This window comes from Aquarana catesbeiana, linkage group LG05 (genome assembly GCF_042186555.1).
Source record: "Aquarana catesbeiana isolate 2022-GZ linkage group LG05, ASM4218655v1, whole genome shotgun sequence".
Classification (NCBI taxonomy): Eukaryota; Metazoa; Chordata; class Amphibia; order Anura; family Ranidae; genus Aquarana; species Aquarana catesbeiana.
In genome coordinates this window covers 169,992,984-170,018,305 of record NC_133328.1, presented here as the reverse complement: position 1 = coordinate 170,018,305, position 25,322 = coordinate 169,992,984, and the positions used below count along the sequence as shown (strand labels likewise).

General features: G+C 41.8%; 1 protein-coding gene across 3 annotated transcripts in view; it reads left to right on the top strand.

The window, feature by feature from the left end:
* The window catches only part of MRPL3 (mitochondrial ribosomal protein L3), a 197,071-nt gene that overhangs the window by 123,000 nt on the left and 48,749 nt on the right, over positions 1–25,322 (top strand). For all 3 annotated transcript variants that reach the window (XM_073630340.1, XM_073630341.1, XM_073630342.1), the window contains exons 7-8: positions 22,229–22,337; positions 24,593–24,670. In XM_073630340.1, coding sequence (XP_073486441.1) covers positions 22,229–22,337; positions 24,593–24,670 — 187 coding nt within the window. The remainder of the gene's footprint in view (positions 1–22,228; positions 22,338–24,592; positions 24,671–25,322) is intronic.

Here is a 25,322-nt window from a genome sequence, read left to right as displayed (position 1 = left end):
GCTCTGACAATGACTTGTAATGCCTAGGAGTGTGACATCACCCATAGGCTTCAATGGCCCATCTGTTGTTGGCGCTTCCTCCTCTCTCTTGTAGCCAGCTTGGGATCCGGATCACGTGAGGGCAGCAGAGTGGGCTGAAAGTAAGTGCAGTGGGAAAAATAATTATTTGATCCCTCTGCAGATTTTGTAAGTTTGCCCACTTACAAAGACACGTGGGTCTATCATTTTTATTATAGGTGTATTTTAAATGTTCGAGACACTATATCAACCAAAAATCCAGGAAAAAAATACATAAAACAAATGCTATAAATTAAGTTTCAGTTCAATGAGTAAAATAAGTAAAACATGACTTAGTACTTGGTGGAGAAACACTTGTTGGCAAGCACAGAGGTAAGACATTTCTTGTAGTTGGTTACCAGGTTTGCACACATCTCAGGAGGGATTTTGGTCCACTCTTCTTTACAGATCTTTCAGCTCCCTCCATAAATTTTCTATAGGATTAAGGTCTGAAGACTGACTAGGCCACTCCATGACCTTAATGTGCTTCTTCTTGAGCCACTCCTTTGTTACCTTGGTGGTATATTTTGGATCATTGTCATACTGGAAGACCCATCTATGACTCATTTTCAGTGTTCTGGCTGAGGGAAGAAGGTTCTCATCCAAGATTTTACAATACGTGGCCACGTCCATTGGCCCATCAATGCAGCAAAGTTGGCCTGTACCTTTAGCAGAAAAACGGTCACATAGCATAATGTTTCCACCTCTGTGCTTGACTGTAGGGATGGTGTTCTTAAGGTCATAGTCTGCATTTTTCTTCCTCTTCAGCGAGTTGAGTTAATGCCAAAGAGCTCAATGTTTTTTTTTAATCTATATTTAACTGCTTGCCGACCAGCCGCCGCAGTTATACTGCGGCAGAATGGCTCGGCTACGCAAATCTCCGTACCGGTACAGCGGTCCTTTTAATGGCTTTAGCAGGCGTGCACGCCGCTGGAGCCAATGCACGTGGCACGTGGCTGGCGGCCAATCTTAGGGTCACAGATGCCTGGGTGCAGAAATATTTCTGGCGCCCCCACATGGGCGTGGTTATCTTTCTAACTCCTTCCCTTTACAAATGTTTCTGTGGCAACGACTCAAACACAGAGATGCTCCCCTAAGGAGTCTTCGCTACCCTGGGATCCTCCCATGATCTCTTAACAATAAACAAAATACAGAAAGGGAAGCAGAGTACTCTAATGGGACCTGGAGGAGGGGTCTCTCTAATGTACACGGAGCCACCAGACATACTACAAAAGATGGTCAGAGACTGCAGACATGATACAATAGATGGTCAGAGACTGCAGACATGATACAATAGATGGCCAGAGACTGCAGACAGGATACAATAGATGGTCAGAGACTGCAGACAGGATACAATAGATGGCCAGAGACTGCAGACATGATACTATGGATGGTCAGAGACTGTAGACATGATACTATGGATGGTCAGAGACTGCAGACATGATACAATGACTGGTCAAAGACTGCAGACATGATACAGTGGCTGGTCAGAGACTGCAGACATGATACAGTGGCTGGTCAGAGACTGCAGACATGATACAATAGATGGCCAGAGACTGCAGACATGATACAATAGATGACCAGAGACTGCAGACATGATACAATGGATGGTCAGAGACTGCAGACATGATACAATAGATGGTCAGAGACTGCAGACATGATACAGGAGATGGTCAGAGACTGCAGACATGATACAGGAGATGGCCAGAGACTGCAGACATGATACTATGGATGGTCAGAGACTGCAGACATGATACTATGGATGGTCAGAGACTGCAGACATGATACTATGGATGGTCAGAGACTGCAGACATGATACAATGACTGGTCAGAGACTGCAGGCATGATACAGTGGCTGGTCAGAGACTGCAGACATGATACAATAGATGGCCAGAGACTGCAGACATGATACAATAGATGACCAGAGACTGCAGACATGATACAATGGATGGTCAGAGACTGAAGACATGATACAATGGAGGGTCAGAGACTGCAGACATGATACAATGGAGGGTCAGAGACTGCAGACATGATACAATAGATGGTCAGAGACTGCAGACATGATACAATAGATGCTCAGAGACTGCAGACATGATACAGGAGATGGTCAGAGACTGCAGACATGATACAGGAGATGGTCAGAGACTGCAGACATGATACAGGAGATGGTCAGAGACTGCAGACATGATACAGGAGATGGTCAGAGACTGCAAACATGATACAATAGATGGTCAGAGACTGCAGACATGATACAATAGAAGGCCAGAGACTGCAGACATGATACAATAGATGGCCAGAGACTGCAGGCATGATAAAGGAGATGGTCAAAGATTGCAGACATGATACAAGAGATTAATGTAGCCTCATTAGTGCCCTTCAAATGCAGCCTTATCAGTGCCCACGAATTGCAGCCTTATCAGTGCCCACGAATTGCAGCCTTATCAGTGCCCACGAATTGCAGCCTTATCAGTGCCCACGAATTGCAGCCTTATCAGTGCCCACGAATTGCAGCCTTATCAGTGCCCACGAATTGCAGCCTTATCAGTGCCCACCAGTTGCAGCCTACCAGTGCCCATCAAATGCAGCCTCACCATTGCCCATCAATTGCAGCCTAGCAGTACCCACCAATTGTAGCCTACCTGTGCCCACCAAATGCAGCCTTATCAGTGCCCATCAAATGCAGCTTATCAGTGCCCACCAATTGCAGCCTACCAGTGCCAACCAATTGCAGCCTACCAGTGCCCACCAAACAGGGTTGGTGCAAGGATTTTTGACACCCTAGGTGAAACCTCATTTTACCCAACACCCCTCCCCCTGTCTCCCCCACTGACTCCACCCCCTTTGCCCTGCTCATGTATTACGCATACCTCCCAACTTTTGAACTTGAGAATAAGGGGCACTTCAGGGAGATGTGCGCCACAGCAAAAAGTGGGTGTCACCAAACATGATTGTGGGAGGGGCTTAAAGGCCACGGCATGTTTAAAAAAAAACTGGGCTTCCTTGTACATATAAATATGCTTTGTTTGCTGTGCCACAAGCTGGAGTCTCAGGGGTACATATAAACACAATCATTTAGAAAACTACTTACAATACATCTGGTTTTGTATACACTGAAAATAGACAAAGAGCTTAAAATAGAGGATTATAAAAGATCTGAAGAACCCGGGCTGGAGCCAAAGAATAAGTACTGCAGTATGAACCCTCAGGGAGAGAGCGAGAGAGGGAAGAATCACTATGATATATGGAAGAAAGCAAGAGGGGACACTATGGTACATGGAAGGCAGGAAGGATCACTATGGAAGAAAGGAAGGAGGAATCACTATGGTACATGGAAGGCAGGAAGGAGGGATCACTATGGCACATGGAAGGCAGGAAGGAGGGATCACTATGGTACACGGAAGGCAGGAAGTAGGATGGGCCTCAATTTTGTTTGGGTACAGCGTCACAGGACCTTGCAATTGTCAGTTAAAGTGACACAGTGCTGTATCGTAAAAAATGGCCTGGTCATTAAGGGGGTAAATCCTTCCGGAGCTGAAGTGGTTAAGGTATGCAGTAGGACATAACAGTATGACACGACCAATCACAGTCAATTAAATCCAAATATAAACAGCAATGCAACCACAACAGGTATGAATGGATATCAAAGAAATAACAGGCAAGGTTCCTCCATTACAATATAGAATATCTGTAAACTGTGGGCAGTAGCCTCTACAACAATTATATCTTATATCCGGTCTTGTAGTGTGGTGGAAAACAAATATTGAAACTCCATAGTCCTGAACATTGCAGAAAATAAAGAAAAACACTAGTTAGCAGGTATTGAACTACTGCACGAGAAAGGGAAAAAAAGGAGAGGAGTGCCAGGCCGGTCCTAGTGCAACATCATTTATTATAAAAGGCAATTCCAGTATAAAATGCACTTAGTGCTCAGTGGGTGGAAGCTTTCCGGTCTAGCAAAATGACACACTGCCATTTGAATCGCTGGGATAGAAGATCAAAGGATCCACGGGCGCAATCTAGCAGCGGGGAACTACATCCTCGAGGGAACTCGGTAGGACGCCGGCCAGGTAGTTCAAAGCGAACGTTCAGAGCTGACAGACAGGGGATCCGCCCACTGATGTGGTAGGCCAATCCGAACGCATTTCAGAAACACGGCCACGCCTCTTTCATCAGCTCTACTTGAACTACTGCAGGGGGGGGGACATAACGTTGACCCTACACAATATAGGTCTCTCTGCCTCATCCTCACAGTAAAGAGCTCAATTTTGATCTCATCTAACCACAGCACTTTCTCCCAATCCTTGTATGTTCATTGGAATGACTGTACATGTGCCTTCTTGAGGGGGACTCGCCGTGTTTGGAGCAAGAAAAATGCAGACTATGACCCTAAGAACCCCTAGCAACCTCTTGAGGAACCCTGGATGAGAAACCCTGGCTTAACATAGCAGACCCCTTTCCATGTAACAGCCATCATGTCATTTGGCCACTAGACACTGCACTTTGGGAAAGCAGGGGTTAGTGGCACGTGTTAATCCATACCCAGATAAACCAGTTTCTGACCAGTGTTGGCAATGGGAGAGTGGGATACTATGTATGGAGTCTTTGTGGAGACAAGGGAACACATTAATTGGCCTTGAAGGGTAGGTATACATAGTGTTTGCTTGAAGGCTGATACTTGTGGATAAGTTTTTAGGTATATCAATTTTTTATTTGTAAAATATGCCTTGTTTGCATTCACTAATTTCTAGGGTTAGGAACATTGTAAAGCTTTATATTTTAAGAAAAATACAACGTACACTGAGAGCAGATGTGCATTCTGTGTACTGTCTAATAGCTAACATTAGTTGCTTTTAACGTTTGTGCATGGAGTCCTCCCAAATCCATCAAAAGATCATCTTGAGATGTGAAGCAAATTAGTGGCTTTCTGTTTCCTGGAGCTTAGACTCAAGTGGTACTCAAATCTGATACAAGTTTTTGCTACATTAATTAAAGTAATCCATTCATTAACAGGCCTTGTGGTTTTTAGTTCAAATGTCAAGCGCAATATTTCCTTTGGCATTGGAGATGTTAACTTGAGGTTGGGCCAGCATTGTGCTTGGTGGCCATAGACCTCTTTTTTGCATTAGGGATGATGTTGATCTGTGTCTGAAAATCCAGTGGTCTCTACTACTGTACGTAATATAATTCTCTTTATGAGCTGCAGACGATCTCTCACCAAGTGGCTATACTGCAAAATAATTCTGACTGCATTCTGGGCTGGCTATAATCTTTTATTTTTGTTTTATTTATTTACTACAGGTACTTATATAGCGCTGTCAATTTACGCAGCACTTTACACATAATGAAAATGAAATGTATCCATTTAACATGGAGAATCCTGTTTCACATGTACATGAAGGTTCACAATTTTCTTCTATAGCTGGGGGGAGCAGGGGAGAAGAATCAGCAGAGGTGCTGGGGCTGCCAAAGCTTTTCTAGTGCTGTGTAATGCACTAAAAATGTCTGCCGACAAAAGCACCGCAACCACATGCATTGCACACAGTTGTGAGGTGTTTGCAGCACTTCCCTGTTGACTTGAATGTGTAGCATTTGGTGGGCGGCAAGCTACATGTTGGGTGAACTTTAAGCTTTGTGTCCGTGGCATGTAAACATCTCCGTCCGCTGCCTGTTGCAGCTTAAGGGGGGGCGGTTGGCGGGAGGCAAAAACATGGCTCAGCAGCATATTTTTAAGCCTTTGGTGGTGTTCTGTGAAGTGGTCTGTGTGTTAAGGCTCATTAACACTAGTCATTGGGGGGCAGTAAAACCCCTCACCTGTCCCACAGTCTTACTACCTCCCAACCATTCACCCTTTAGCTTTAAAGGCAGCGGCCGGGGGTGTACATATGCTGTGGCCACAATGCTTTCGTTTATTGCGGTCTTGCTAGTAATTTTTTTTTCTAAAAAAAAAAAAAAAAATTATAAAAAGGCGCATGTAACGTGCCCCTTTGCTCGCTCGGTTCCACTCTCCCGACACTCCTCTGCAGCTATTGAATCAGATTGCAACGTCTGATGGTTCGGTCATCCAATGTTCCGGGATTAGAACTACAGCTCTGTGCCATTCTAGTCCAGTTGTGATAGCTCAGAACAAACACCAGGCAGGCTGTATGTAAGTTCAAACGGGACCATCCTTTATTGCAACATACAGGCTTTTATACACTCAAAGTGGAGGTGCAGACCTCCTGCTCATATTACTCTAACAATACAGCTGTAACCTAATTAACCTAATTAATATGAGCTAACTAAATAATCCCTTTAGACAGCCTAGATGACTCAGACATGACCGTTAGGCCAGACTGGCCGTCTTGTAGTTCAGAAAATCCAATCAACATTATCACAATCAACATAGACTCTTCTTCACACAATAGCAGAGTTAATTAACACAAATAACAATGGGGATCTAATGACTCTTAGATCCCATAGTAGACTTATTTACAATACACATTTTAGCAGACAATAGACAGACAGGTGTTGGAATTTAAATCAGCATCTCCTAACAGTATCTGTCCCAGCATTATGAATCAGTCACTATTCCAATATTCATGACAGCACACCCCTGTGATCTTTTTTATGTTGTTTGGGCAGATCTCCACCTCTCAAAGGTTGCCTACCTCTGTTCTATAATTTGGAATTGCTAAACAGGACCACACTACACAAATCCAAAGGCTGCAACCACTGGTAGTTGGATTGTGGGTCCTAAAAGAATATGCGGTGTACGCTGTTACCTTTATTGGTATTCTATATTACCTGGTATTTTACTCTACCTATAGATGTGTGCAGCCTTCTCTTTGAAGATAACGGTAGCAGTTGCTACAGTATTCTGATCCTCATAGTCACTTGTGTCAGTTGTTTTTCTTTGCGAGGTGGAGGCAGGTAGTGTGAGTGTATGTACTAGACCAGGGATCTCCAAACTGTCTAAACAAAGAGCCAGTTTACTGTCCTTCAGACTTTAGGAGGGCCGGACTGTAATAGAAAAGGACCCAACGTCAGTGGGAAAAAATAATGTCCCATTGTTTGTTTCAGTGAAAGTAATTGTGCCCCATAATTGGTGTAAGTGGGAGGAATTGTGCCCCATCGTTGATGTCATCGGGCCCCATCGTTAGTGTAAGTGGGAGGAACTGTGCCCCATCAATGATGCCATTGGGCCCCATTGTTGTGGTCATTGGGAAGAATTGTGGCCTGTCATTGGTGTCATTGGGAGGAAATGTACACCCTTCATTGGTGTCAGTGAGGGGAATTATGCCCCATTATTGGTATCAGTGGATAAAATAGTGCCACAAGGGACAGATAAAAACATGGAAAGGACCGCATCTGGCCCCTTGTTGCGCAGTTTGGAGACCATAGCTATTTATATACCTACTGTACCTGTAAACACCATATAAACATAAAGAGCTGCTGACTAGCAAAAGAAACACCTAACTTTTATTGTTAAACACAGACAAAATACAAAACTCAGTAGCTATCTGGCTGGGCCATCGTATGTTTGTGATGCATTGTGTGTAAAAAAAAAAAAAAGAAAATGAATCACATCACATTTTGGACTGCTGTAACCACAGGAAGCTTGATTTGCAAATATGAATATTATTTTTTAATGTTTAGGACCACTCTCGCCACAGGAGATACTGTAATCAAAACTAAAAGTAGACAAACCCAAATTCGAATGGTGGTAGTTAGTATAGCAGTTAGAAAATAGAGGCTCTGTACTGTAAATAAAAGTATTTTCAAAGATCACGTTTTAAAGTGTACCAATCACCATGTTAATATTGGAAAAATGACTTACTTGCATGCACCTTTAGAAGCCGGCACAAAAATTTAAATTTTTGAATGAATGTGATTTCTCAGACGAAAACTTCCTAATACAAAAAAATGTTAACTAAATTCTACTAATGTATGGCCAGCTTAACTAAAAGTGACAGGTGAGAGAGATTGGGGTCAGGCATAGACTTCCCAGTTAAAGCGGTTGTATGCCCGCAAAAATAAAAAATATGCAAGGCAAAGGCATAATGAGCTAGTATGCACCGCATACTAGCTCATTATGAAATACCTTAGAACGAAGCACCGGCATCGCCTCCCAGTCACTGCTGAGGGAGCTGATATGTTCCCTCTGCGTTTCTTTCGGGTTTGCGGCTCCAGCGCTGTGAGTGGACGGAGCCGCAATGACGTCACTCCCGCGCATGCGTGTGGGAGTTCTTTTTCCGGCAAGGAGCTCTGATTTTTCTGCAGCATCCGCCGGACCTTCAGAGAGAGCATGCGCCGCTGACGTCAGTGGCTGCATGCAAGGTGAATATCTTCTAAACCGTACAGGTTTAGGAGATATTAATTTTACCTACAGGTAAGCCTTATTATAGCCTTACCTGTAGGTAAAAATGTGAAAGCGGGTTATACACAAACGCTTTAATTTGTATAGTAGAAACTTCTGGCTTTATTTGCTTAATTGAGCACCCCAGGTTTTTGAGGCTCCTGGGATGCTTTTTCGGAAAAAAGCTGAACCCATATATCTGGAAGTTATTTTTATTTTATTTTTTTAACAAAAAAACATGCAATATTGTATACTTTACAAAAATATATATATTATTATTATTTTTTTTTTTTTTAATAATGAGAGTTTAGTTCTACTATATGTTACTGAGGCACAGATTCCCACTTTGTGGCAATGTCAAGTTCTTGTCTGGTGGTGTGATTGGCTGGGGATTCAGTTCAAAGCGTCAGTAATAACTTCTCACTGATAAATTCATTTCTGATTAAGGACCATTTTGGACCCATCACTGAGAAACTTTGGGGAATTTTTCTGGAACAGAAAATTATTTCCCTGGTGGATCTCTGCAGCAAGGACGTATATATTGACAAGCTTTGATATTACTGTGTCTATGGGGTTAAACTATCTTTTCGGTGATGCAGTGTAAAAAAAAAAAAAAAAAAACATTTACATAAATTCCAAGGCTTTTAGAGTATATTTTCTCTTTGTAATCAGGTATGCAGTTTATATTGAATAAGCAATCCAATGGCATATAATTGTAATGCTTAATGTTATTACACTACATTTGGTTCATTGGAACTAATTCAGTTAGTTATTTTACTGTGAATGCACTTTTACAGGGGTAAGAAGATTCTTCTGCGACACTGTTCTCCATTGCAAAATGCACACTGGTGTTTTGTTTTTTTTTTTAAAGCTCCTAGAAGCTATTAGTTGGAGGGCTAAAACAAGCGAGCTGGTGGTAAGTAGGCTTGGGTTTTTTTCCTGGGCATTCCTCAGGCTTTTGTTACCTGTTTTAGCCCTCCAATGCCGCTTACTGCGATAGCCAGCTATAGATGAGGGTGGTGGCAAGTTTTTTGTTATCACTTTGGTGTTTGTATTGGTCCAGCAACGCACCAACACCTTTGCAGCCATTGTGCTATTTGCTGGGTGTTTGGTGTGCTCCTGTACCTTTAAGAAGGGGTGGGCTCCCTTCAGTCCACCTGCCCTCATTTATCCATTAGAATGCATGTGCCTCCACTGTGGGGACGCTCATATTTTAGTGTTAGGACCACAGATATCACAGTGCCGTGACGTGGCTCACGCATGCGTTTGCAAATGCGTGCGGACTAAACCGCTGTTTTTAACGCATACTGTTAGACAGGTTTATTCGGTTGTCTGCGAACTGGGGGTAAGTAGGCTTTGGTTTTTCCTGGGCATTCCCCAGGCTTTTGTTGTTACTGCGTTACTTTTACTGACAATTGCGCGGTCATGCAGCACTGTACCCAAAAAAAAATGTATATTATTTTTTTCCCTCAAAAATTTCTTTATAAATTTAGGCCAATATAATAAAACAAAATCCCAGTAAGCATCAATCGATTTGGTTTGCGCAAGTTATAGCGTCTGCAAGCTATGGTGTGTATATATACTGGAATTTTTCTTTATTTTTTATACTAGTAATGGCGGCGATCAGCAACATATAGTGTGACTGCGATATTGTGTCGGACACTTTTGACACTTTGGGAACCAGTGACACTACAGTGATCAGTGCTAAAAATGTGTATTGTCACCGTACTAATGATACTGGCTGGAAAAGTGTTAATCAAAGGGTTACCTGTGTTCCTAGCCAGTGTTTTACTGTACTATGTGTGCTGCTTTTACTCAGGGAAGTGATGGATTTTAATCCCTGCTTTGCAGGGACACAAGATCCATCCCTTACCCCCTGTTAGGTCGGAGATCTGCCTTGTTTACAAAGCCTATAGCCCTACCCTGAGGAAGTCACGTGACCAGTGATGCAATGCATCAGGTGGAGCCAGTGACGTCACGTCCGGTTTCTCCGAGACCCGAGTGAGGAGGCGATTGGCCACTGTAGTTTTTGGATGTGTTTTACATTCTCATGGCAAGAAAAATCTCTGTGTGTTGTTTTTTTTTTTTAATCTATTAATAAGAAAAGTATTTAGAAAGCATAATGCACTGAGACTATTCCTTTGTGTTTTCTGAGCACCCAATCCCTAGTGGAGTTTTGCATAACCAAAAGGGCAACTTAAGATCTGTCAAAAGGCGCAGTATGACCTGTGGTGGGTCATAGAGTGAGGTGAGCAGGCATTGGCAAAGGTGTTTGGTGAAGGTATTTGACACATAGCTGTCTTTGCATGGATGGATCTAACACGTCACATTTTTCATTGTTGCTAACTTTTTTGAAGTTGACATTTTTTTAATTTGATCGTTGGATGTTCTGTTTAGATATAATCATCTTTTCACTATATATGTCTACACCAGCACTTTATCGTTTGTGGGATCTATATAAGGGATCCATAAAAGTGTTATATGCTTTGTTTTATTTTTTTTTCCTTTGTTGAACAGCTCACTATACCTTTTTTATTTATTTTTAATGCGTTTTGAGTGGCAGGAGTTACACTATTAATGGTGCAGTAGTTTCCCTATAAAACATTTTACTCTACATATCAATCACATAGCAGCGCATAAGAACTTTACAGTAGAGCTCCGTTCTGTGTCTCTGCCCAACAATCGGTGGGTGCCGGTGGACATCCAGTGCTCAGCACCCGCAGACCAGCTTTTGCTAGGCGGAAGTGCAAAATCACGTGTGTATGCATGTATATGTGTGTGTGTGTATGTGTATGTATATATATATATATTTATATACAGTGGATATAAAAAGTCTACACAAAGATAAATCATTTCAGAAATTTTTCCACCTTTAATGTGACCTATAAACTGTACAACTTAATTGAAAATCAAACTGAAATCTTTTTGGGGGGGGGGGGGGAGAAAAAGTAAAAAACTTAAATAATGTGGTTGCATAAGTGTTGTACACCCTCTTATAACTGGGGATGTAGCTGTGTTCAGAATTAAAACATTGCATTCAAACTAATGTTAAATAGGAGTCAGTACACACCTGCCGTCATTTAACCACTTGCTTACTGGGCACTTAAACCCCCCTCCTATCCAGACCAATTTTCAGCTTTCAGCGCCGACGCACTTTGAATGACAATTGCGCGGTCATACAACACTGTACCCAAATTAAATTTTTATCATTTTTTCCCCACAAATAGAGCTTTCTTTTGGTGGTATTTGATCACCTTTGCAGTTTTTATTTTTTGTTAAAAAAATGTAAAAAGACCGAATTTAAAAAAAAAAAAAAAAAATTTTTTATATTTTGTTATAAAATTTTAAAAAAGGTAATTTTTCTCCTTCATTGATGTACGCTGATTAAGGGGCACTGATGGGCGCCGATAGGTGACAGTGATGGGCACTGATGGTTGGCAGTGATGGGCACTGATGGGTGGCAATAATGGGCACTGATCTGTTACACTGATAGGCAGCACTGCTAGGGGCACTGATTGGCACCACTGGTGGGCATTGATAGGTGGCACTCATGGGCACTGAAAGTGACACTGGTGGGCACTGTCAGGTGGCAATAGCAAGGGGGCACTGGCAGGGGGTATTGGCAGCACATATGAGGCATTATTGCTTCTTCCTCTTCGGGACCGATGTCCCTTGCTGATGAGCCGGTGATCAGCTTTGTTTTCTCAGTGCGAGGAGAAAAAAAAAACATCACAGAGCTTTTGTTTTGGTCATGTGATCAGATGTCATTCGGCTATTAACCCCAAATAAAGTTAGGCTGGTCTAGTAGGTCTTTCCTAACCTACTAGAACTATAGCTGGCCATTCATGGATCGAAATTTGGCTGTTTGAGCAGGGACTAGGGAAATTTCGATCCATGTATGACCAGGGAGGTTGTTGAGCTACTGATCAAATTCTGTAAAACCTCCCTGTCAGATTTTTGCTGCTCGATCAGCATTGCCGGCAAAGGCCAGCAAAGCTGATCAGTGTATTCTGAAAGCAGGAAAGTTTCCCCGCTGTCAGAATAGAGTAGCTCAGTGGAGAGTACCCAAATAAAGTGTGTGGGTGGGGGAGTCGAGTCCGTTTTGTTTTGTTTTTTTCTTAAACCTGCTGTGCGAAAGATCAAAACTCATGTGTGAACTGCTTAACGCCAAATGGACAAAGCGTTTTTTGCTGCAGATTGCTTATTTAATTCTAGTCCTAGATTATTAAAGCTAAAGTCATTTTTTTAATCTATTAAAAGGGTCCTAGCTCATTCTGCAATTCTCACCTTCAATTCAAAGATTGTCTCCGAAGTAGTTATTTTTCACTACAAGATGTGCTTAGTTTTCTTTGTGAAATGAAGCCAGACATCATTTAACCCAGAAGACTGAGGACATACTGTAAGTGCAGGGCACCATGTATTCATCCCCTGAGGGGGCATTTCCTAAGTACCCTGCACTTGCAGTGTAATGATGCAGAGAGCAATGCTCTCTACATATAAACAAAACCGATAATCGGTTCAGTTGAATTGCTCAACACCGCATCCCAAAAATATATAGAAAAACCAAACAAAGAAAATGGTATTTTTTAGGCCCCTTTTACACGGGTGCCTCCGTAGGATCACTCTGCTGGTCCCCCTGAGCAGGCGGATGAAAGGGCCATGTCCGTTCTGCTGTGCAGAGTGGACACAGCACAGTCCCGCTCTCCTCTATGGGGAAATCACATGGAAACGGACCGCCTGTCCGTTTCTATCCAATCCGCCGGACGGATGGAAAATTGAACCATCGTTCGTCTGGATTTTGCGGGCAAGATTGGATTGGATGGTGGTGGGTGTCAGCGGACATGTGTCCACTGACATCTGCCGCTCCATAGGGGAGACTAGAGGGTCCGATCAGGTCCGCCTGAAAAACTGACAGGCGAACCTGATCGGACAGCCCGCGTGAAAGGTGTTAAATCCCTCTCACAGAATGAACTTACGAACACATATATTTATAAAAGCAACATTTTTTTTTTTTATTCCATAATTGCACTTGAAATAAATTTGGAGTAAAACGGCCCTAAACGACCTCTAAAAGCGTTGCACCCCTCTTGGATACATGTTTGTTCATTTGCCTTTCTGGGGGGGCTGCTGAGGTGTTGGTGGTGTCTTGCTCCACCATTATGTATGGTCTTTTAGGGGCGTTGTACCGCAATTCATTTTAAATGCAATTATGTAATAAAAATTGCTGCTTTTATAAATATTTATGACCGTGAGCTCATTCTGTGAGAAGGATTCTATATCTAAAAAAAAATCCCATTTTCTTTCTGCGTTCGGTTTTTCTAATGTTCTCTCTCTCTCTCGCTACATGCAGTCCTAACGTAAATCAACACAGGAACAGGACGTAACACTGAGTGACCGGCCCGGCTCCTGTGATTGAATAATTAAGAAGCAGCAGAACTCTACTTAAATTATCCGTGTTATCCCCTGTTGTACAGTGCCTGAAAAGTATTCATACCCCTTGAAATTTTCCACATTTTGTGAAGTTTCCAACAAAAACGTAAATGTATTGTATTTTTTGGGGATTTTATGTGATAGACCAACACAAAGTGGCACATATTGTGAAGTGAAAGGAAAATGATATTTTTATTTTTTTTTACTAAATATCTGAAAAGTGTGGCGTGCATTTGTATTCATCCTCCTTTACTCTGATACCCCTAACTAAAATCTAGTGGAACCAATTGCCTTCAGAAGTCACCTGATTAGTAAATAGAGTCCACCTGTGTGTAACTTAATCTGAGTATAAATACAGTTGTTCTGTGAAGCCCTCAGAGGTTTGTTAGAGAACCTTAGTGAACAAACAGCATCATGAAGGCCACGGAACACACCAGACAGGTCAGGGATAAAGTTGTGGAGAAGTTTAAAGCATTGTTAGGTTAAAAAAAAATATCCCAAGCTTTGAACATCTCATGGAACACTGTTCAATCCATCATCTGAAAATGGAAAGAGAGTGGCACAACTCCAAACCTACCAAGACATGGCCGTCCACCTAAACTGACAGGCCAGGCAAGGAGAGCATTAATCAGAGAAGCAGCCAAGACGTCTATGGTAACTGGAGGAGCTGCAGAGATCCACAGCTCAGGTGGGAGAATCTCTCCACTATTTGTGTACTCCAAAAATCTGGCCTTTATGGAAGAGTGGCAAAAACGAAAGCCATTGCTGAAAGAAAACCCGTTTGCGGTAAGCCATGTGGGGAACACAGCAAACGTGGAAGAAGGTGCTCTGGTCAGATGAGACCAAAATTTAACTTTTTTGCCTAAAAGCAAAACACTATGTGTAGCCAGAAAACTAACACAGCACATCACCCTGAACACACCATCCCCACCGTGAAATATAGTGGTGGCAGCATCATGTTGTGGGGAAGCTTTTCTTCAGCAGGGAGACAGTGAAGCTGGTCAGAGTTGATGGGAAGATGGATGGAGCCAAATACAGGGCAATCTTAGAAGAAAACCTGTTAGTCTGAAAAAGACTTGAGACTGGGGCGGAGGTTCACCTTCCAGCAGGACAAGCGCTCTAAACATACAGCCAGAGTTGCAATGGAATGGTTTAGATCAAAGCATATCCATATGTTAGAATGGCTCAGTCAAAGTCCAGACCTAAATCCAATTGAGAATCTGTGGCAAGACTTGAAAATTGCTGTTCACAGAGGCTCTCCATCTAATCTGACAGAGCTTGTGCTATTTTGCAAAGAAGAATGGGCAAAAATGTCACTCCCCTAGATGTGTAAAGCTGGTAGAGACATCCCCAAAAAAACGCAGCTTTAATTGCAGAGAAAGGTGTTTCTACAAAGTATTTACTCAGGGGGGCTGAATACAAATGCATGCCACACTTTTCACATGTTTATTTGGAAAAAAATTGAAAATCATTTATCATTTTCCTACCACTTCACAATAATGTGCCACTTTGTGTTGGTCTATCACATAAAATCCCAATAAAATATATTTACAATTTTCGTTGTAACATGACAAAATGTGGAAAATTTCAAGGGGTATGAATACTTTTTTAAGGCACTGTAAGTTCCACAGACAGACCTGTACAAAGCAGTAGATCCTTGATTGTCTCAGAAGGAAGCCCTTCCCTCTTCCAATGTTAGTGCCCAAGTGAAGGATTACAGGGGGTCATTTTTAAGGTTTGGGTACTTATGCTGGTTTTGTGTAAAATTACATTGAACCATATTTAATGTGTACATAGTTATTGATTTCATTTTTTTAAATCTGCCAGACGTTGAGCTCAGATAAATAGCCCATTTATGTATTTCATTTAAATTTCTTTTTGCACTAAAAAAAAAGATGCATGCGCTTTTTTAACCAACGCAGCCTATTACAATGCAGGTTATTGCGTTGCGGTTTGTTGGGGTGCCATGCTGCTTCAAAATGCATAACATGCAATGCATTACTGCAGCACAACTTTGTGAATCTGGCCTAAATGGCAAACTGTTAAAACAACCTATTTGCAGCAATTTTCTTTGTTTGCCTATCATGTGACATGTGATCTCATTAGTCTCTCTACTTGATGTCTCTGTCTGCGGATTAATGGAATTTCAGGACAGGGAGGGCACATAAAAGGAGAGAGGAAACATTTTCTATGCTCTTTTTGTATGTTCAAATGTGGCTGTTCCATAATGTATGCAGTAAAACCTTAGATTGGGAACATAATTCATTCCAGAAACATGCTTGTAATCCAAAACACTCGTATATCAAAGCGAATTTCCCCATAAGAAATAATGGAAACTCAGATGATTCGTTCCACAACCATTTATTCATAAGTCCTTCAGTTTATAGTCCATATAAAAAGATTATCGTAATGTGACCAGGTTGTGTAACCATAAAATGTCCAGCCACAAATGGAAGCCTCCACAAGGGGATTAGAAGCAAAATCCAGCAGGAGCTCCAGAGTATAAAAGAGAAGAGAGACGCCTCTAAGTTTGACAATATTGTTACATTTAATGAAGGTACAACATATAGCAACTCACATGGTTGATGATTAAAAGAGGCAATATCTAAGTATGCAGGCATCGGGTAAAGCTGTCCACTTAGACCATCCTCCGCACCGCTGGCTCTCACCACTATCAGTCTGCAATCGTGACCGGGAAGATTACCCTGCAGTAGAGGGATTTATAAGCGAGGCTTGAAGCGCTCATGGAGCACAGCGTGGAAAGGATGGTGTCGATAGTGGTGTGGAGGAGGATCTATATGGACATCTTTAAGCTGAATGCCTGCATAATTGCATGTGCCTGTTTTAATCATCATCCATATGAGTTGCTAAATGTTGTACCTTCATTGTAACCATATTGCTACGCTTATGCTGCATACACACGGTTGGAATTTCCGTCAAGAAAAGTGTGATGGGAGCTTTTGGTTGGATATTCCGTCCGAGTGTATGCTCCATCCAACTTTTTCTGTCTGAATTTCCGCCAGCAAAAGATTGAGAGCTGGTTCTCTATTTTTCCAACAGAAAAAGTTCTTGTATACAATTCCAACATGCAAAAAAACACGCATGCTCAGAAGCACTAAACTTCATTTTCTCGGCTCATCGTAGTGTTGTACGTCACCACGTTCTTGATGGTCGACAGTTCAGAGAACTTTTGTGTGACCGTGTGTATGCAAGTCAAGCTTGAGCGGAATTCCGTCGGAAAAACCATCCAAGATTTTAACGGAAATTCCGCTCATGTGTACGGGGCATCAGAGGCGCCTCTGTTCTGTTTTATTCTCAGTTGTGATGTGACACTACTTGTATATCAAGACATCACTTGTATATCAAGTCAAAATTTATTTAAAAATTTTGCTTGTCTTACAAAAAAGCTCTCAAACCAAGGTTTTACTGTACATGTAATGTAAGGAGTCTGTGGACCTGGCAGTGTCACTAGCAACTCTTAAAGCTGAACTCTGGGCTTGGAGAGAAATAAAATTCCCCCTTGCAATATAGTCCCCCATTACTGCAAGATTCCAGCGCTCACCACTTCTCCCCGAAGTTCCAGCATGGGGGGTATCATCTGATACAATTTCAGAGCTATTAATCCTGCATTGTATGTAAAGGGGACAGCTCAGAGGTGTGGCAGTGCTGGACTAGTCACACAGATAGAGGGAGCCTGCTTGAACACAGAATAAGGTAATTCTCCTTATTCTACCTTACAAAGATTTTATTGGGTTTTTCAAAGTTTTATAGCAAGGTACAAAAGACTGAACACAAATTAGCACATTCGCAGTCATAGGAAAACCAAAATGCAGCAATCGAAACATGTACTTTGCAACTGGCCCATGTAAACATAAGAAAAGTATACAAGAGCTCTTCACAGACTGAAAATGGGCTTTGAAATTGTACAAGTCCAGCAGCATTATGTCTTTTAAGGCACATAGATGGGGAAATGTATTGCCAATGAAAATTTACACCTTAAAGTGTTATTAAACCCAGGACCCTGCATTCACTATATCTGGTCTACCATAGTACACAGAATATGGAAATGCAAATATTTTATTAAATATAAACTGCTAAATACCTTTTCTCATCAGCAGTATATAGCAGTCTTGTGACTTCTATCAGTTTCTGGTTAAAGCTTGTAGAGGAGTTTTTATTATCCCATAATTGTCCTATAAGGATGCAGGACGCCTGACCCTCTGTCCGGATAGTGCAGATTGATCCTGTGCTGATCACATGACCTCTCCCAAGAAAAAAAAAACTCTCTAGCAATACACACCAAACTGAGTATGTGCAGCTTGTCCCCTAGCCTCTGTTCTATTAGGAAATAGATTAGGGACAGCGGAAGAAGGGCAGGAACAGAGAAGGCAGGACCAAGCAGCCTTTTTACACAATGCAGAGGGATAACCCCTTAGGTTCCACAGTGAGTATAACCAGCATGCTTTACTGCATATACAGACTGATTTTACTGTTGTGGGTTTAGTAACACTTTAAGGAAAGTGGGGGAGGGGACCAAGGTGCTGAGTTCTGGCAAGGGGACTGAAGGAGTGGGGTAAGGAAGAGCCACCTAGTAGCTTAATCAGCCCGACAAAGAAGGGGGATAAATAATCAGGAGGAAAGGTGCAATCTATTGTGCCATCCTAAGACAAATCCTACAGACAGATCGATAACAGGGAGCGGTCCAGGCCCAGACTGTCATTTTCCGTGAGCCAGGGTCCCTTACCTTTAGGAATTTGGAATGGGTGTTCGTGAGAAAGAACGTGAGCGTTTTGTGCATCATGGTTCCCATAAGGCGCTGTTTAATCTGAGCAAACTTAAGGGACGGTTGATGCCAGGCCTTAGCTATGGTCTGCCATGCTCCCAACAAGCCAAACTCTGCCAGCTTCCTCTGGGCTTTAGTCAAGAATGGGATAGACTTATGCAACAAGGCTTCCCAGAGATTGCGCGTTAATGTAATATGTAGAACAGATATAATCATGGCGTAGACCTAGGTCTAAAGCTTTCGGGCAGGACCACCAGGTGTGGAGAGAAGGGTGCTAGACCCCCTGCAGCCCTGGAAACAGAAGAGGGATGCAGGGGGAACAAACTTGGCCACTTGCATCGGGGTCATATACCAACTGGAAACTAGCTTGTAGGCATTCTCTTGAGCAGAAACGTTCCTAGAGCATTTAGAAGAGATCAGCTAAATTCGATTCCAGGCGGACTGATCCAAAGTTTTCCCCAGGTCGGTTTTCCACTTAGAGACATATGGGAGCCTACGAGACAATTTTCCTTATTCTGGCAGTTCTAACTATAACGAGCATTTAACTATTGCAGTGCGGGCAGATTAGGGTGGTCTGCAAGGGTATTTTTCTGTTCCAGCCCAGGCTTCAGTTTTAGTGGAATTTTAGGGAGGTTACATAGGTTGAAAACATTTTCATGCAGTTGTATTGCAAGGTCATCTTTAAAAAGGCCATAAACCAAAGCCTAATACACGTGAACGTTTCAGCAGAGACTTTAAGAACAAAGCCACTGAGAGATCCAATTAAGTGGTGACAAGTGCTGTTTGGTAACCTACTTTCCACTTGATATGTTTGCAATATTACATAAAAAAGCATGTACTTTTTGCTTAGGTTGGCATCATCAGGTGAGCTGTCCCACTGGGCATCATGCCTGCTAAAACGCATCCATAAATTTTAGGAAGCAGCTGCTAACTACCATGGCCAGTGAGTCTCTTAATTGCCAGTTTTCTGCTGCCCAGGACTGTTCCAGTTCAGTGCCAGCCAGAGAATAAAGTTCATTTAACAACACATTTATGATGTTGCAATGAGCATTTTATTGATTGCATTTTTTGGCATTGACCTAATTTCTGACACCTGATACCAGCCTAGTTACAACTGAAAAATGTATGTGCAATTTGTTGAGTGAACTTTTATTATTTTTGATAAAGGAAATGTGTGTGAGCAACTACTTATTTTTTACCATGATCCCCAGGGACACCAGTGCAAAGAGCTAATGAGATGTCATCAGCATTAGCATTGTCGTTAGCATTAGCTAACAAAATAATTGTTGTTAGCATTAGCTAACAAAATAAAAATAACTGTATCTTGTGTTTAAACATTATATGGTGCTATACATTTGGATTTCTTTTTAAATACAGTATAATATTTATTAAAAAGAAAAAACAAACACATTAGATTGTGCTGTACATTTGGATTCCCTTTCTAAATACAGTGCACTATAGTTTGTTATATGGCACCCTGAGAAGACTTTACATACTTTTTGTTTTCTCTTCCTGCACTTTTCAAGGGATCCTAAAATGAGTGCAAATAACGACTTCTAGGGAATGCTGAGCTCATATACTGACTTGTAGATCAAGTCAGGAATGCAGATCAAGTTGAGCATCTCATAATGCCTGTTGCTTTGTACAGCTACTTTCACACTGGGGTATTGGGGACGTTGGCGGTAAAGCACCGCTAAAAATAGTTTTTGCGGAGGTTTTCAGCCGCTAGCGAGACGCTTTTAACCTCCGCTAGCGGACAAAAAAAGCGTTAAAACCACTTTGCCGGTGGTTCAGCGACGCTGCTCATTGATTTCAATGGGCAGGGTCGCTTTAGGAGCGGTGTATACACTGCTCCTACAGCGCTGCAAAGATGCGGCTTGCAGGACTTTTTTTGCCTTCCTGCCAGCACACCGCTCCAGTGTGAAAGCAGCCTAAGTCTTGTTGGGAGGCAGAGAGGCGCATGCTTTGTTGTAAGTTACAAGATACATACTACATACAAGATCCATACACAGTTAGTGTTGGGGAAATCCCTCCAGTGGAGCTATTGTGTTTTCCCGGCAGGGGGCTCAGGGAGCCACTCGATGATTATTGCACCCAGAGGGTGCAAAAACAATTATGGAGACAAAGGCATTTGTAGGAAGTTGAGGTGCCTGACCTCAAATACTAAAATCTCAGACCTCCGTGGTTCCACAACACAAACTCTGCATTCTGTGCATTACTTCATAGTTGCGTGGTGCAGGCAGGAAGAGAGGTACATATCTACTGTCTTCTTTGCAGAGAGATCTTTTATGTAAGCTTTGAATTTAGTGATGTTAGCATTAAGCATCAAACTATCAAGTTAAGCTAAACCTTTTGCCTGTTGCCTGATCTTTTTAACTATATTTGCTACATAATTACTTAGTGTTAAAGAGTAATGCCCCGTACACACCGTCGGATTTTCCGACGGATAATGTTCAATGGGAGATTGTTGTCGGAAATTCCGAATGTGTGTAAGCTCCATCGGACATTTTCCATCGGAATTTCCATCATACAAAATTTGAAATCTGGATCTCAAATTTTCCAACAACAAAATTAGTTGTCGGAAATTCCGATAGTGTGTGTACAAAATTCCGACGCACAAAGTTCCACGCATGCTCAGAATCAAGCAGAAGAGCCGCACTGGCTATTGAACTTAATTTTTCTCAGCTCGTCATACATGTTGTACGTCACCGCGTTCTTGACGTTTGGAATTTCCGACAACATTTGTGTGACCGTGTGTATGCAAGACAAGTTTGAGCCAACATCCGTCTGAAAAAATCCATGCATTTTGTTGTCGGAATGTCCGATTGTGTGTACGGGGCATAACTCTGCTTTTGTTGGAGAAAAAGACAACCCCCCCGGGTGTTCAATAAACATTGCATCTATCTTAAACTTTGTTGCAGATTCTTACTGTTGCTTTGAAGGAAAATCTGTCTGTGTCAATATACAGAGTGAATGTGACTTTTTCATTAGTAATCAGCTAATGCTCTTGCAGGGTTCTAATGAGCAAAAATGAATGGTCTGCATCCCTTTACACATCTTACCAAAAATGAAATGTTTGTTGCAGATGCCTAAAATATGACTTGTATCTTTGTGCAGACTTCTGGGAAAATCAGTGAGTCAATCACACAAGCAGGAAATTACATTTCTGGGAGGTGGTGGCGTTCTGTTCACCATCTGTGTACAGAACGCCTCCGGGTTACCCTAAAGCATTAAATTTTAGAGAAATTTACAGTGCCGCAGATTGAAAAAGAATGGTAATTTTTATTAACGCTCACTTACAATATGGCTTGTTTAGCAATTGTACAGTATAGTTTTTTTTGTTTTTTAATTTGCAGGTTTTTTTACCCATGAAAGTGGGATCACCCTTTAACTTTATCTGTTTTGTATTTGTGCAAATAGGATATTGTGAAGCAGAGTCAAAAAATATGCCTTTTTTAATTAATATCTATTAGTTTTTTCCATTACTCTAGCCATCGACATTTTATAAAGATCACCTGGAATATCTATTTAACTTGAGCCATTATTTTAAAAGGGAAGTTGCAGAGGGATGTTTTTTTGTGTGTGTTTTTTTTTTTTTATTCGTGTGTCTGTTTTTATTGCAGGATTGGTAAAGGATTTCAAGGAGTGATGAAAAGATGGGGATATAGTGGACAACCAGCATCGCATGGACAAACCAAAACACATCGTAGGCCTGGTGCTATTGCTGCTGGAGTAAGTAAAGCATTTGCTTTATCCTTTTTACGTTTCATACTGAGAACAACCAATTATATACCAGTAATATTTCAGCAGTGCTTTCTCTAAGCTTGTGAAAGTTAAGTTCATTCAGAACTGATATTTCAGTTATGAGTGGGCATTTGTGAGTTGCATCGCTAACGTGGTTTTGAGACTAGCTTTTATTTCTCATCGCCAGTGTTTCTTAATCTGTGGTCAGTATATAAAAAGGCAAGCAAGGGGAGTGTTGCTCCTTTTTTTAATATTTCCATATTTTAAAATAAATAGAGAACCGTATAAATATGACCCCGGCTTTCATGTCCGTTGAAGATAAATAGAACTAAAAAATAAGACACAAGGCTTTCCTCTTTCATCATTGAACTGTCAGTTTTGGGTAAGCTGAGCCTCTGTGTTGCAGATGACCTTTAACCTGCTTATTTTTTGCCTTCCTTGGTTCTTCCTTTCCCCTTTCATCAATATAATAATGAAATGTTTAATAAAGCAATTTAATTGTTCAGTAAATTTTAGACCCAGTGACGTCAACACTGAGTCTCTGTGCTTCTTTATGCAATGCAGGCAGATTATGGCTGGTGGGAAGAACTGGAAGAGTACTGTAAATAGCTTCAAAACATATCACATCAACCTTCCACAGTACTCGTCTACAGAACCCTCACCCCTGATGCATGCAGTTGGCTGGCTCTTGGAAGGAGTTATGCAAATATCAGAATGCCTTGATGGGTAGATGTCAGTCTGAAGGAGTTGGGTGGTTCTAGGTAGCAGTATACTAGCACATTATGAAATACTTACCTTAGAACAAAGCCCTCCAACTCTGCGCTGTTACCATTGAAGGCGCTTCCATCTTCACCCAGCCTTTCGTCCAGGTTTGTGTCCTCCAGCCGTCTGGCTGCGCCACAATGATGTTGCTCCTGAGTCACGAACTGCAGCATGGAGCTCTAAAGGGACAGCACGGGTATGCCATCCCTTCAGAGCGCATGCGCCGGTGACGTCACCAGCTGAATGCAGTATAAATATAACCTAAACCGTGCAGATGTAGCAGATTTTCACTGTATTGTTCACCTTTTTGTAGGATTACCTGTAGGTACAAGTGCCAAAAAAAGGTTTACTTCCACTTTACGAAATCAGGTTGCGTCAGTTTTGGTGCTTGGGAGCTTCTTGGTGTGTTCACTTAGTACCAGTAAATCTGAGTCACAGAGAAATGTTAAATCTCCCCAAGGAGACTGGAACTGCTAAAGATTGTAACCGTTTCCCATTCTCCCAATTAAAAACGAAAAGCAAAAATTGTTAAAGGAGTGTTTTAATTAATTTAGTATATTTTACTCTAGCCATTTTTGCTAAAACTGGAACACACAGAATCTGGTGCGTCTATGCATAGTAACCAATCAGCTTCTAACTTCAGCTTGTTCAATTAAGCTTTGACAATAGCAGCTGATTGGTTTCTATGCAGAGCTGCACCAGATTCTGTGTGCTCGAGTTTTAGTAAATCAACCCCTTGTTTCCTAATGGTCGCATGACCACACAGCTCAGGGCTTGTGTGAAAAAAAATTATATAAATTTAATTTACGTACAGTGTTGCATGACCGTGCAATTGCCAGTTAAAGTACCACGTTGCTGAATAGAAAAAAAATGCCCTGGTCATGAAGGGGGTAAAACCTTCCAAAAAAAAAGTCCCATCCTCATTAGTGGTCGGTGGTACTATAAGATCCCCCCCACTTTCACCTTCAGGCTGGGTTCACACCTATGTGAATTGGATGCAGATTTTTCACATCCAATTAGCATAGCAGGAGAATGTAACTGGCTCTCTATGGAGCTGGTTCACATATCTCCACAGCAGGTCCGGTGTGTTTTGCACGAAAAACGTGTACCTTTTTTTGGTCCGTTTCAGGTCCGAATTCAGCCAAAATCTGGGCGGAAATTGGACCTGAAGCGGTGAACCAGCATGCCCTGGACTCTGCTGTGCAACGGATGCGGCGTTCGTGTGAACCCAGCCTAAATCTACCAATTCTCCTTCCTGCTGTGTTTACAAACATTCAGCCCATTCACACCAGAGGGAGGGTAGCAATGGGGGCAAAGGATTGCACATAACTTCTTTTAGTTAACAGTAAAAAAAAAGGGCTTCTTTTTTCTAAAGGCTTCCTTTTGATGATGATTTAAAAAATGGATTACAAAACTGTATTGCAGTTTATTCTTTATTAAGAAATTACTCAAGAAGTTTATATATTAATGTTTTGAAATAGGATCCAGCACGAGTGTTTCCAGGAACAAAACTGCCCGGACCTTTGGGAAACTTCTACAGGACAGCTTATGCTCTTAAGGTTTGTTGGTTAATTTATTTTTTAATACTTTTTTCTGGAGAACGCATCATACCTTGGTGGTGTTGCAACCTATTTAATTAAGACTCAGTAATATTTTACAGTTCTTTTATTGGAATGTTATTCTGTTCATTAGCACATATCATGAGAACCAGAATTTGTTTTATTTTGAACTTTAGGTTATTAACAGGTTTTGGAAAAATCTTCTCTGTGCCAAATTTGACCCACCAGACATAAACCAACAATGACCTACAAGCAATTCTTATTCAGTAATCTAACTATTCTACAGGAATCGGAAATGTAGTTCCTGTGGGTCAGTGCATAAATACCGGGTTATCAGTTATCTGTCCCAATATGGGGGCGTGATTGGGCCTCTGGTAGTTAAAGGAGAAGTATGGCTTTAGCTGTTTTGGCCGTTCTTCCCCTGTGACCCAGCACTACTGTGACCCAGATTCAACTGACTATAGACTGAAGTCCACTGTCGGCTAACGTCACAGAGCAGGTCGAGGCTGTGCAGGGATCCCGGCAATAGTGTCAAAATCTCGCCCAGATGCCTAAGCGGTAGCTGTCTCAGCGATAGCCTAATCCAGCCGCTCTCGCCCCCTCCACAGTCCGGCACTCCAGTGAGCGCTGGAGGGACAGAGCATTTACTGAC